The 12534-nt window shown below is 49.7% G+C and overlaps 1 protein-coding gene across 2 annotated transcripts in view; it reads right to left on the reverse strand.

Annotated features, from left to right (window-relative positions):
* Positions 1-5351: 5351 nt before the first annotated feature.
* The window catches only part of USP43 (ubiquitin specific peptidase 43), a 62749-nt gene continuing 55566 nt past the window's right edge, over positions 5352-12534 (reverse strand). For both annotated transcript variants that reach the window (XM_019944259.3, XM_019944258.3), the window contains exon 15: positions 5352-7476. In XM_019944259.3, coding sequence (XP_019799818.2) covers positions 6431-7476 — 1046 coding nt within the window. In that variant the 3' untranslated portion in view covers positions 5352-6430. The remainder of the gene's footprint in view (positions 7477-12534) is intronic.

Genomic DNA, 12534 nt, shown 5'->3' on the forward strand with positions numbered 1-12534 from the left:
TTTCCTCCCTGAACCCAAGCCACTTACGAAATTAACACACACGGTACATGTCTGCATATATATATATATATATCCCTGAATTTAAAAAGCAAAATGTCCAGGATCACGTGATCACCAGGGAACCCAGGCTACCTCAGGATAAGGCTGCTGGTCGGGGTGTGTCACCAGAATTTAGGAGGGACAGCTGAGGCAGGGCAGGCCTAGGGTCAGCAAGATGACCTTCTATGTTATTACTGCTGTCGGGTGTTGGGATGCTAGAGGTGCTTAGGCCAGAATGATGGAGGGTCGGTAGGGGCTGGGAGGTGGGGGACGGACAACGGCATTGGAAAAACGACTGAAAGGTGATAGGTGGCCAGAGACAGAGACGGCAGCTTTGGGGCAAGAAGGGCCGCGGGTAGCCAGTCCTGGGGTCGCACCAGGGCTGGGCTCCAGGTCTAGCTTCGCCACGCCCCAGCCCCGGGCCTGGGGTCCTGACCTGCTCTCTTTGGGGCTCTGCCTCCTCTCAGGTTGGAGCGGGGCTGAGGGGACCATCCTTTGGTGGTGGGAGGAGGGGTGGATGGGCAGAGAGGGGCTGCCTCTGGGAAGCATCCACAGGGGCACCAAGCCAAACGCTGGGAAAGCAAAGACTGGAAGACTCCACGGTGGGGGAAGACCTCAGACCCCTGGGATTTCCCAAAAAAAGCCACGTTGAATGATGGCTCAGGAAGAAGGACCTTCGTGTCAGTGGGTCTGCTCGGCTGTCCCTGCAGCCAAACAGGGTCAGAGACCTGCAGGTGGACGCAGCCACAGCAGGACTGAGTGGCTGGCCCCCCAAGCTCCCTTAAGTTGAATTTCCTGTCCGTGGACTTTGGTCTCCCTTTGGATACCCCCTATTGCCTTTAGGATGTCCCTGTGTCCACATAGGCCCGCTTCCCTCTCAGGATGGGGCATCTCACCAGCCTAGCAAATGAGAAAACCTACAACCCTTAGACTGAAACATATGGAAAATTTTATTTAAGTTGCGGGGGGGGGGGGGGGGGACGGGGGGGGGGGGGAAGCATCATGCAATAAGAGGAATGGCCACCAGGTGTCACTGTGGCTCCAAACCTATTTTATAGCTTCCTCCTCGGAACAGAAATCCAGCACAGCACAGCAGTAACAAGCCCACAGAATTGCATGCAATTCATCATCTCCAACGAGCATTCCCCTCCAAGATCCCATCTGGTCTTCACATCAACCCTGAGTCACTGGAACAGCCGACAAATCCATTTCACGATGAGAAAAATGAGGGTGGTCATGCTCTGTGGGATACTCTTGGCAGAACGAGGGCAGCCTGAAGGCGGTTGGTTAGCCCCTTGGGACACAGAAGGACTGGACCTCAGAGGCCAGTGACCGTCCCAGACCACAGAGTGAACCAAACACTGATTCACCCAAGTAACTAGAAAGTCCTGTTTCAGGTATAGTTAGATCTAGGCGTCCAAAGGATGCCACCAGGATTCAGGGTTTTTGTTTGTTTTGTTTGTTCTTTGTTTTGTTTTGCCATTTCTCAACAACATATTCTACTGGGTGGGCTTCATTCTCAACAGGCTCTCCCCATCCTCACGGCAAGATGGACACCAATACCTCCAGGCTCACATCCTATAGACTGAGAAGCCAGATAGAAAAAGATTCCTCTTTCCGCCTAGTTCCAACACCCACCTCGTCATGTAGCCATCTTGAAACCACCACGTGTGTCTGATTGCTCAAGCCTGGGCCACGTGCCCATTCCAGGGCTGGAGAGGTGGGGCAGCTCTGTCTGATGGACAGAGTGGGGAGGGAGTGATTTCCCAAGAGAAAATCAAGATGCTCTTACAACGGGCTTCCCCGGTGGCACAGTGGTTGAGAATCCGCCTGCCAATGCAGGGGACACGGGTTCAATCCCTAGTCTGGGAAGATCCCACATGCCGCGGAGCAACTAAGCTCGTGTGCCACAACTACTGAGCCTGTGCTCTAGAGCCCGTGAGCCACAACTACTGAGCCCGCGTGCCGCAACTACTAAAGCCTGTGTGCCTAGAGCCCGTGCTCCACGATGAGAGAAGCCACTGCAATGAGAAGCCCGCGCACCACAACAAAGAGTAGCCCCCACTCGCCGCAACTAGAGAAAAGCCCGCATGCAGCAATGAAGACCCAACACAGCCAAAAATAAATAAATAATTTTTTTAAAAAAATTAAAAAAAAGATGCTCTTACAAGAAGAAAGGGAGAACACACTTACGGGCAAAACAAGCCTTTCTTTGTAAACACTTATCTCTGGAGAAGACAAGGGAACTTCTGAGCATTTACCACCTACATGCTACCTTACGAGGAACTTTAACACGTCACCTTACGCAATGCTACCAGCAAGCCTCCAAGACCGATATTAATGGTTCCATTTCTACTGGTGAAGAAAACAGGCTCAGAAAGCTGGGTAGGTAATTAAGCCCAAATCACAGAGCTGGTCAATGGCAGAGCTGGGACGTGGGTGGAGATGGCTGGAGCCCTTGCAGCTGAAGATGACCAATAATCTATCAGTCCCTTTCGTCTTAGAACTGGGTGAGGTTTCCAAATGTAGGGTCAGATCACCCCCACCTTCCTGGTGTACCCTGGTCAACAATGGTATTGGGGGAACTCTGGGTTGCAAAGTCAGTCAAGGAGTTTCCATTACAAAGGCTGAAGTACAGTGGGGAAGTTTGGTCTGGATTTGGTGGTGCTCTGTTGCCCAAAAGGGAAATGTCCAAGTATATAAACAGTAGAGGAATCTGGAGGATTTAGCAGATGCTTTTGGTGCCCTGTGACCCATCTCCCCACCCCCGTCCCCAGTGTCAGCGGTAGCTATGACGGAAGGCTCCCACACCTGCCAACAGCAATCCAGCTCACCTCTCCACTTCTCTGCCCTGGGGGGCTTTCTCTAAAGCCTGAGGGTCCCTTCAACCCTTGTAGGTGCAGCCTTGAATTGCACAAGAGTTAATGTCCCTGGGGGGGCATTGTTCACCCAGCAGGGGACAGGAGTTGGTGGGCAACGACCCAACCTCTCACACTTCAGAGGACCAATCTGAAGCACCCTAGAAGAAGTGTTTTGCACACACAGCAGGTGCCATCGAAACGTTCGTTAGCTGCAACTATTACATGTTATCTTTTGCAGTAAGAGATGTAATCAAGTCACGGGAGCTTGGTTAACTCACCATCCCTGTGTCTGTTCACGACAGGTGGTGTCCTGCTGACGGGATCTGGAAAGCAGGATGGGGCTAGCATATACCTCTGTTTGTTCCCAGAACTGTAATTCTGTAACTTGTATAGATTACGATCTCCTCTCCTCTAGATGTTCGATCTCCTCTGGCCCTTGGAGCTTCTGACACGGCCAGTATGACTTCCCAGCCCAAGATTCTGGACTTGTAAACCCCTCCTTCCGCTAGCGGAAGAGAGTGGAGTGGAGGATAAAGCAAAGTAGTCCCAGACCTGGAGGACACGCTGGGAGTCAGGAGGGAGTTATCACCACCAGACCAGGGTCCAGACCTCAGGAGCAGGGAAAGGTCCAGGCAGGGTACCTGGGCTTCCAGAGGAGGATGGGAGACCATTTCTGCCACGCTGAGCTAACTCAATCGCTGGCCATGCTTGTATCTGACTCAATGGCTTTCAACCTGCCTCAAACTCCAATTTACACATGTCCAAGAGCAGCTCTGTAGTTTGAGAAAAGCATCTAAGTATTTCTGCCATGCTGCCTCCTGAAACATCCCTTGACCAGATGGCCACAGCGTACACTCAGATGCACGGTCAAGGTTGGAACCATGCCCCCAATCTGGGCAGAAATCTAACCCAATCTTTTCCCATGCTGTGTTCTCCCAGCCTTCCCTACCAGGTCCCTGTAGACGGGGAAGCAACCTCAGGGAAAGTGTTACCAAGGAACTTCAGGCATCCTTGTTGAAGACGTGGGATGGCAGATATAACTACCAGCGTCTATGTGTAATTGCCTCTTTCTACTCCAAATTCATAGCCTAGGGCAAATGCTCCAATCTGTGGTGTATTACAGAGAAAGCTGCTAACAGTTGGGACCTGCTCATGATATCCAAGGGTATTCGAAAGGGAGAAGCCTGGGGATGCACATCGGAGTCACAACCCAATGCCTTAGGGGACAAAGGAAGTGAGGCTGGGCTTAGGAAGAGCATGGGAGTGAAAGATGACAAATGAGTGTCAACAGAGGAAAAAGAACCAGATACAGCAGGAGGACTCCTAGACTCCCATCCCCCAAGAGGGCACGGACAGCTACGTCTTCCCCAGCATCAGTTAAGACTTGAAGAAAGCACGGACTTCTTTTGAAATGCAAGCACGTGGGTCTACTGATACACACATTGCCCTCTGGGGTCAGGTGGCAGGTCCCCCTGCTTTCTCCTTCTGTCATCTCGGTTCCTTCTATCTTGGAACTGTTGCTCAAAATTACGTAGCCTTTTTCATGGGGAATAAAAAGGAACCTCATTCTTCCTCAAGAAAAGAACAGTAGCAGAGACACACCAATGAGTCATGCCGTGTATACGAGGAAAAACTTAATTTTTGGAGTCGGGTGTCTTAAACAAATGGTTCCTATCAGAAAGGAAGTATTTCTAGAAAATGGACTGTTGAACTAGACTCACCAGTAACCTCACCTGTCACGCCCCAGGACTGGGATCAGCCTTAGCAGCTGTTTGGTAAGAAGTGAGGGGATATTTGTTAGAAGAGCTACTGAAAAGTGTGCAAAGCTCTAGGCAACAGGGGACAGTCAACCTGAGACAGGCTGGGACCCGGGACCCTCTACTGCAGTGCTTGCACCTGGACAAACGTCTCCTCTAGCAACAGAATACAAAGAAACTATAAGAGACTAAAAATACCTGCACGCAGGCGCAGTTGGGGCAAATTATGAACAAGAAGATACAAAAAGGCCAAAACGCGACTGCCACTTCTGAGGGGCGGGGAGGAAAAGCAGGGTCCTGCACACGATCCCTGCACACGGCATCACCAAGCGGGTGGGCAGACCACCTGAGCCGTCGCTCCGGTCCAACCCCCCCTCACCCCATTTAAGGGACCAGCTCACCCCACCTCAGGGAGCGAGCAAGGGCACCTGTTGCTTGTTTTCACTCCCTCCTGCTGCTGCACGAGCCCCAATAAAGCCTTGCCTGAACTCCTCCTCTGGCCTCTCATCAACTTCTATTGATTAAGGAGTCCAAGGACCCTAGTCGGTAACAAAGGGATGGTCCGTTGAGACGGGCTCAGACTCTCTAGTCCTTGAAAGTACATGCCCTCCAGAGAGAGACCTGGGGAGACTTCTATCTCCTTAGAGAACAGCAAATCATTTTAATTAAAAGTACTTAAAATTTTCAGAGACAACTCAATCGATGGCTTTCTGATATCAACAGCAACGAGGTTAGATGACAAACAAGGACCTACCGTATATACCGGGAACTACACTCAGTATTTTGTAGTAACCTATAAGGGGAAAGAATCTAAAAAAGAATATACCTATCTATCTATCCATCTATCTATCATCTATCCATCTGTATAACTGAATCATTGTGCTGTACACCTGAAACTAACATGACATTGTAAATCAACTATACTCCAATGTTAAAAAATGGTTAAATGGTAAAAAAAAAAAAAAAAGCAATGAGCTAAGTTTATGCAGCAGAAACAAAACAAGATCATTTGTCCAACTTGAATAATTCAGACAGTCATTTGCATGTTCCACAGATGAGCTTTTATTAAAATTGTACATAGATCCCATAGTTAATTTTTTTTAAAAAAGAACTTCCTTTTTTCCCAGTATCAAAATAGTTATCTTTTTTAAATACCTTGAAAAACTTTTAATACAATTATTTTGTTATATATTAAATACTTTCCTAAAATCGGAATCATTTCTCTCCCACCTCATTATCCTAGAATCCTGCTTTAGTGTCACTATCCCTTTTTTTTTTTTTTTTTGGCATCCTTAATGCTTTATCCCCCAGAAGCGTCAAGAGGAAAAGAAGATGTTCCTGTTAAGTCCGCTATTTCCCAAAAAAAAAGTTTAAATAGGAGAAACCAATAACAATATTTGATTTGATACTGAAGATTCTTATTAACGAGGCTTCCTCACAGAGTTATGCTCTATGTTTTGCCCACATCCAATCACTCCTTAGTAAAAGTACTCAGGCCCTGAAATTTAAACGAAACAGCAGTTCTTGCCTCAAAATGGTTATGCTGACGCACTAAAGCCCTCTTGTGGCCTGGTGGCATAAAGGCAGCCAACAAGGTATTTTTGGAATGAGGTGTTGGAAATCTAGATGCGGAGACCAAAACATTTTTATTTTCAGGGGTCACAAGACAACTGTCTTCCCCAAATCCCACTCTCAACACAGGCTGCCCACAGGTGCAGCTCAGTGCAGAGTCAACGAGGATGCCAGCTCCACACGTCACTGGAACACACACCGTCAGAAGCTGGACTCGGGCAACGTTTTCTTCCGACCTAAGGAGAGCGTGTGGTACTTCACCTTTGGCAAGGTGCCGAAAGAAGTCTGCTCCCCGGGGACACTCCTCTGTGATGTGCCAAGGGCAGTGGCCCTCGGGAGCCTGCCGGCCTTGCGAGGGAGGCGCAGAGAGCTGGGCGCTGACCGGACGTCCCTCTCCAGGGGGCTGGCGGGGCCCCTGGCCAGGCTCTCTCGAATCCTGAGGGATGGAGACGAGCCCCGGGCCCGCTCATTCACAGCTGGGCTCTGCCTGCCACTCACCGCCTCTGCCCTGTCACTCTTCCTGCTCTCCCTCTTCCAAAACACAGACCTCAGAAAGGGGAGGGTTCCCTGTGGGAATCTGTCTGTTGCGGGGTCCCTTCTCTCCACATTAGCCCTCATCTTGCCAAAGGTATTTGGGCAACTGTCTGCACTGTTTCTAGATAACGTCGCAGCGCTGGGAGCCTTCTTGGGGGAGGGTGTTTGGCCACTGCTCCCCGCCAGGCCACTTCCCTTACAGCTTGTGGTCCTTTGGCCCTCCGGCCGGGCTCGTTTCCCGCCGTCTGTTGAGGACATCACTGTGAGGGGCAGGTCACACTGTCTGGGCAGCCTGATATCCTGACTTGCGTTTTCCTTGAGGTTGCTTGCTGCATTCGGGCCATCTGAGTTGCCAGGGACCGTGCAGCGGCCGGGGTGGCCCGAGGGGCAGGGCGCTTCGGCCAGCACTCTGTCGCCGGCTCGCCCACTATCTTCACCCTTAGCGGAGAGGGTGGCGTCTGACTTCTCATCCCCACCAGCAGTGCCCGTCAGCAGCGGCACGATGGACTGGCTCGTGGACCGAGGTCTCCGTCTGGACTCCAAGTACTCTACCAGCTCGACGGAGGCACCCAGGGGTTTCTCCCTGGAGCCAAAAGACCACCGGAGGGGCATGGTCTTGAAGGTCCCCTGCTTGGCTCGGGAAGGGGTGGGCACCTTCATGCTGATGCTGCGGCCTTGGACACCCCGTGCCAAAGGCCTGGACTCCAAGCCTCCTGAAAGAGACACCAAGAGCATCAGTGCCCTAGTATCCCTCCGGCCGCAGTTAAGAGTAGCTGCAAGGCCAGTCTGTCTAACAAGCACTGACCATGCACCTCTGAGGGATCAGGCACTGTCCTGGGTGCTGGAGACACAGCAGTGAACGAGACGTTATGGTTCCTGCCCTCGGGAGCAACACTGTTTGTACCCACTGTTCCACGGAACCCATTTATATATGTGAAGCCACAGGGCAAGCCAGTGCCAACGAAGGTAGCTGCATGCCAGGCAGTGCAGACTCCCGAGAATACTCAGTCTCTGAGGCAGCTAGCCTAAGATTTAACACCATTTTCATTCATCTTTATATATGGCCGTGAAACAGAACGCTCAGCAAAAGTCCCTGCTTTTTCAGGTCAAATTAGGTGCTTGTACTTATCCAGTGCACAAGTCTCAGATATTCTACCTTGGGCTCAAAATAAGAAAAAGAAAAGAAGAGAAAAAGAAAAGTATTGTGTGTTTAATTCTCTCAGAACTGCCAGCTATACCTCCATTGTGTGTTTTGCAACATCTGTATATAGTTAGAAAGATGTTTTTGATATATATTGCTATGGGCGAAATAGAGTCTAGAAAAACACAGAGTAATCCAACTTGCAAAAATATATACACACGTATATGTGTAGATGTGTGTGTATATGCATGACGCGTGCATGTGTAAACATACAAAGAAGTATGGAGAAATAAATACTCCATACTTAAATAAATAAAATGAGAAGGTGTAGAGGGAACCATGGGGGTGCCGTGTATTTCTGATTTTCTTCTCAATTCTTTCCTCAATTTCAACATTTCTAAAGGGAACAGACATATACCCAGGTTGTGTATTTTTTTTAAGACACAGTCAATCAGTTACCCCCAAAAATTCTATTTACAATAGCATCAAAAAGAATAAAATACTTAGGCATTAACTTAACCAAGGAGGTGACTTGTACACTGAAAACTAGAAAACATTGCCAAAAGAAGCGAAAGATGACGTAAATAAATGGAAGCACATCCTGTGTTCCTGGATCGGAAGATTTAATATTGTTAAAATGCCAATATTGCCCAAAGCGATCTATGGATTCGATGCAATCCCTATGAAAATCGCCGTGAGGTTTTGAACAGAAACAGAAAAACCCATCCTAAAATTCATATGGAATCTCAAGGGACCCCAAATAGTCAGTCACCAAAAAGACACATACTATATGATTCCACTCCGTGAAGTATTCTGAGCAGCTAAAATCAGAGAGACAGAAAGTATAAAGGTGGCTGGGGAAGGAGGGAATAGGGAGTTGGTGTTTAACAGGTATAGCGTTCCAGATTTACAGAGGAAAAGAGTTACAGGGATGGTGGTGGTTACAGGCCACACGACAACGTGAATGTACTTCATACTACTGAACTGTACACTTAAAGATGGTTAAGATGGCAAACAAAGTCTGGTATGTGTTTTGGGGGGTTTTTTTTTTCTCCCCTGGCTTGTGGGATCTTAGTTCCCCGACCAGGGATTGAACCCGGGAACCTCGGCAATGAAAGAGCAGAGTGCTAACCGCTGGACCGGCAGGGAATTCTCTGTTATGTGTATTTTGACACAATTAAAAAGAAAAAAAAAAAGTTAAAAAGTCGTTGGCCATTGTACCATTAAGACACTTGATTTATGAGATGCCTGCCACCACTGAGAAGGAAATCTTCAGCTGAAGCCCACGTGGCACAAGGACAGTCAGCCTGGGTCAAGGGCACCAGCCTCTCCACTCTCATCACAGAGCACGTGTCAGCTTCCAAAACGAGCCAGGACCACAGCCACCAAGGCCAACCTCTGAGCTGTATGGAGAGGGACCGGGGTCCTCGGAGGCACAGGTGGGGGGCTCAGGAGGTCAAAGGCGCCGGCAGGGAAAGCGCACAGACGTCAGCCAGTAGAGGTGCCAAGGAGGCGAGGGCGTGGAAGGCCCATCAGCTCCACGAGGCAGCTGATAGCATCTCTGAGGTTCCGAGGATCTTGCCTTTCAGGTTTTTCACAGATAATCTTCGGTATTTTTCTTTTTCTTTAAAGTACTTCTTCAGATTAGCCATCCACAGACACAATCTCACCCCAAACACTTTGTAATTCCAGTCCCAACTGACGTCGTTGCTCCATCATTAAATTCCCACACCTTGGAAGGAAAAGAAAAAAAAAAAAAAAAAACCGTTCTGGGGGCTGAGACACGTGGGAAGGTTTTGTTCCTGGTCCACAGCCCTGGGAAGGGCAGAAAAAGAGCAGCTTTGTGTTAGGAGTCACAAAGCGGTGACGTTCAGCCTTTCAGAACGGGAGGCCCAGCCTGCAGCCCGGGCAGCTGGCAGGTGGCTTGGCCACGGCCTTAACCCGCTCTCCATCCTTCTCCCCGGGCACCCAGCACCGGGCGGCAGCTCATGTCACGGGAAACACAGGTGCCCAGCAGCGCCCAGCTCCTCTTGCACAAGATGCAGTGAGAAAGCACCTTGGCCATCATGATTTTATTTCATGCTGTTTGTTGGATCTGAGAGGGAGCGAGCGCTTTGGCTACGAGGAGAAATGAATGGGAAAGCACCCAAGCAGACGCAGCACTTACTGTTCACCGAGTACCTTGCTTCTGGGGGGGGGGGGGAGGGGGGGGATGGTAAGCCCTTCCCCTGGGGAGCCAGACCTCCAGGGATGCTGGGAGCTAGAGGCAGAGGTGGAGTTCAGAGACCCCTGAGCTATGCTTCCTTTCCCACCATGGAATCCGTGGCCTTGCTCACCCCGAGTCTGGCTTGAGAACCAGGAAGGGCCTAGAAGCTGAAGCCACATTGGGGACATGAATGGTTAAGTGCTTCCTGAGGTTGTATAAGGCCCAGGGCATACACAGGAGCTTCCCGGGTCCCCCAGAGCCCTGCTCACACAGATGGCTCCGGGGCAGCCTGGGAGCCAGACCCCACCACACAGGGGCCCTGGAGCCGGTGGACGCTGCGCTGGGAAATGCCACATCTGCTCCTCTGTGACTTTTTCTCCTGGGCTAATGAAATCGGTCACCGACCCGGCCTCACTATGTGTGCTGTGAGCAGGGGGTGGGGGCTCTTCTCACCATCCTCAGCCCACCTGCAACAGGACAAGACTTTTCCTCGTCCCGTCAAGGGTGTCCCCGACTTATGCGCTCAATAAATATTTAATGGGAGCCTACTGGGTGCCAAGGACTGTTTGCAGTGCTGGGGATACAGCTAGGGATAAAGTACAACGTGCCTATTCCTTATTGGGCTTGACAAAAAAGCAAAAATACATCCCATGGGATGTAGAGATAAGAGCTAGGATGAAGAAGAAGACAGGGTAAGGGGGAAATAGAGGGTCCTCAGTGAGGAGAGACCTGAGAGAAGGGAGGAAGCTGCGTGGAGATCTGGGGATAACAGGTTCCAGGCAGAGGGAGCAGCAAGTGCAAAGGCCCTGAGGCACAGGCAAGCTCAGCAGGTCAGGGAAGCAGCAAAGAGGCCTCCAGGGCTGTAACCAAGGGAGAAAAGGGCCCTAACTAGGGGCCTTCATTTTCTAAGCCCCAACCTGTATTTGCAGACATCTCTGTCTCTGGTTGCACAGTGCAACCTGGGGCAAGCTTGACCCCTAAACTTTTCTCGGGTCCCCCAGAAAGTGAGGAGAAGCTGCACACAACAGCTGAGCCTTGTCCACTTCTGTGACTGAGCTGGCAGGACAAGGCTGGCGAGGAGAAAGGTTGTCTCAGGAGCCAAGGCCACTGCCCCGTCCATCATTCCAAGAACCACGGCCACTCAGGAGAGGGTGGAAGGAAGCCCCGACAGGCATTAACAGAAAAATAAAAACACACCTAAGGGGGTCTGGCAGTCAGAGAATAAGAATAAACAGAACCAGGGGCTTCCCTGGTGGCGCAGTGGTTGACAATCTGCCTGCTAATGCAGGGGACATGGGTTCGAGCCCTGGTCTGGGAGGATCCCACATGCCGCAGAGCAACTAGGCCCGTGAGCCACAACTACTGAGCCTGCGCGTCTGGAGCCTGTGCTCCGCAACAAGAGAGGCTGCGATAGTGAGAGGCCCATGCACTGCGATGAAGAGTGGCTCCCACTTGCCACAACTAGAGAAAGCCCTCGCACAGAAACGAAGACCCAACACAGCAAAAATGAATAAATTAATAAATAAATTAAAAAATAAATACTCCTGTTCTCTGTTTAAAAAAAAAAAAGAATGAACGGAACCATCAGAACAGGCCCTTTTGAGCCGTTAAAGAAAAAGAGACAAAATAAAACTGTCAAGGAGATTCAAGTGCAGAACAACAGGAGACTGAAGAATGTGACTTCCAGGTTTTAAAATTCAGTAAATGAACTGAAGGCAGGCAGGGTCACTGTTAAGACTCATATTAGTGGCCTGAAGCGATCTTGAAATTTATGACATTTGGTAAATTTCACAAATTTTATAATTGTGAAAGCAATGTTTCATGCCATAGAGCAAAATGACAAAGCGATAGAAAATCACAGGGAAAAGCTAGGAGACTTGGAGGACAGATCTAGGAGACCCAAGAGGCAAATAATAGGGATCTGAAAAGCAGGCAAGACAATAATTAAACAAAAACAGCATTTCCCTAAAGAAAAGTCTGCATCTGTAGAAGGAGAGGCCTCCACAAGTCCCAGGCAGGTTTGAGGAAAAAACACAGACCCAGGGATATTCTGGTAGAATTTCTAAACTCCAAGGTCAAAGACAGAATTTTAAAAGCTTCCAGCCAGAAAGAACAAGTGACTCTCATGTGAAAAAGAAGAACTTCTCACCTGCAACCCTGGGGCCTCGTAGGCCGTGGGAAAACATCCACAGATGCCCAAAAGAAAAGGACTGCAACCCAAGAGCCCTTCACCAGTCAATCTGCCATTCACTCCCCGGGAAAAGAAAATATTTCTGGCTCTGCAGAGGAAGAGCATGTTATGCATACCTGAAAAGAATTCTGACCAAACACTAAAAATCAGCACCGAGACCTGAAGATAGAAGGTGATGAAAAGAAGACAGACAGCGGTGCCCAGTGCAATCGTGTACCATCCATCCTCACAGG

The sequence above is a fragment of the Tursiops truncatus genome, chromosome 20 (assembly GCF_011762595.2).
Source record: "Tursiops truncatus isolate mTurTru1 chromosome 20, mTurTru1.mat.Y, whole genome shotgun sequence".
Classification (NCBI taxonomy): Eukaryota; Metazoa; Chordata; class Mammalia; order Artiodactyla; family Delphinidae; genus Tursiops; species Tursiops truncatus.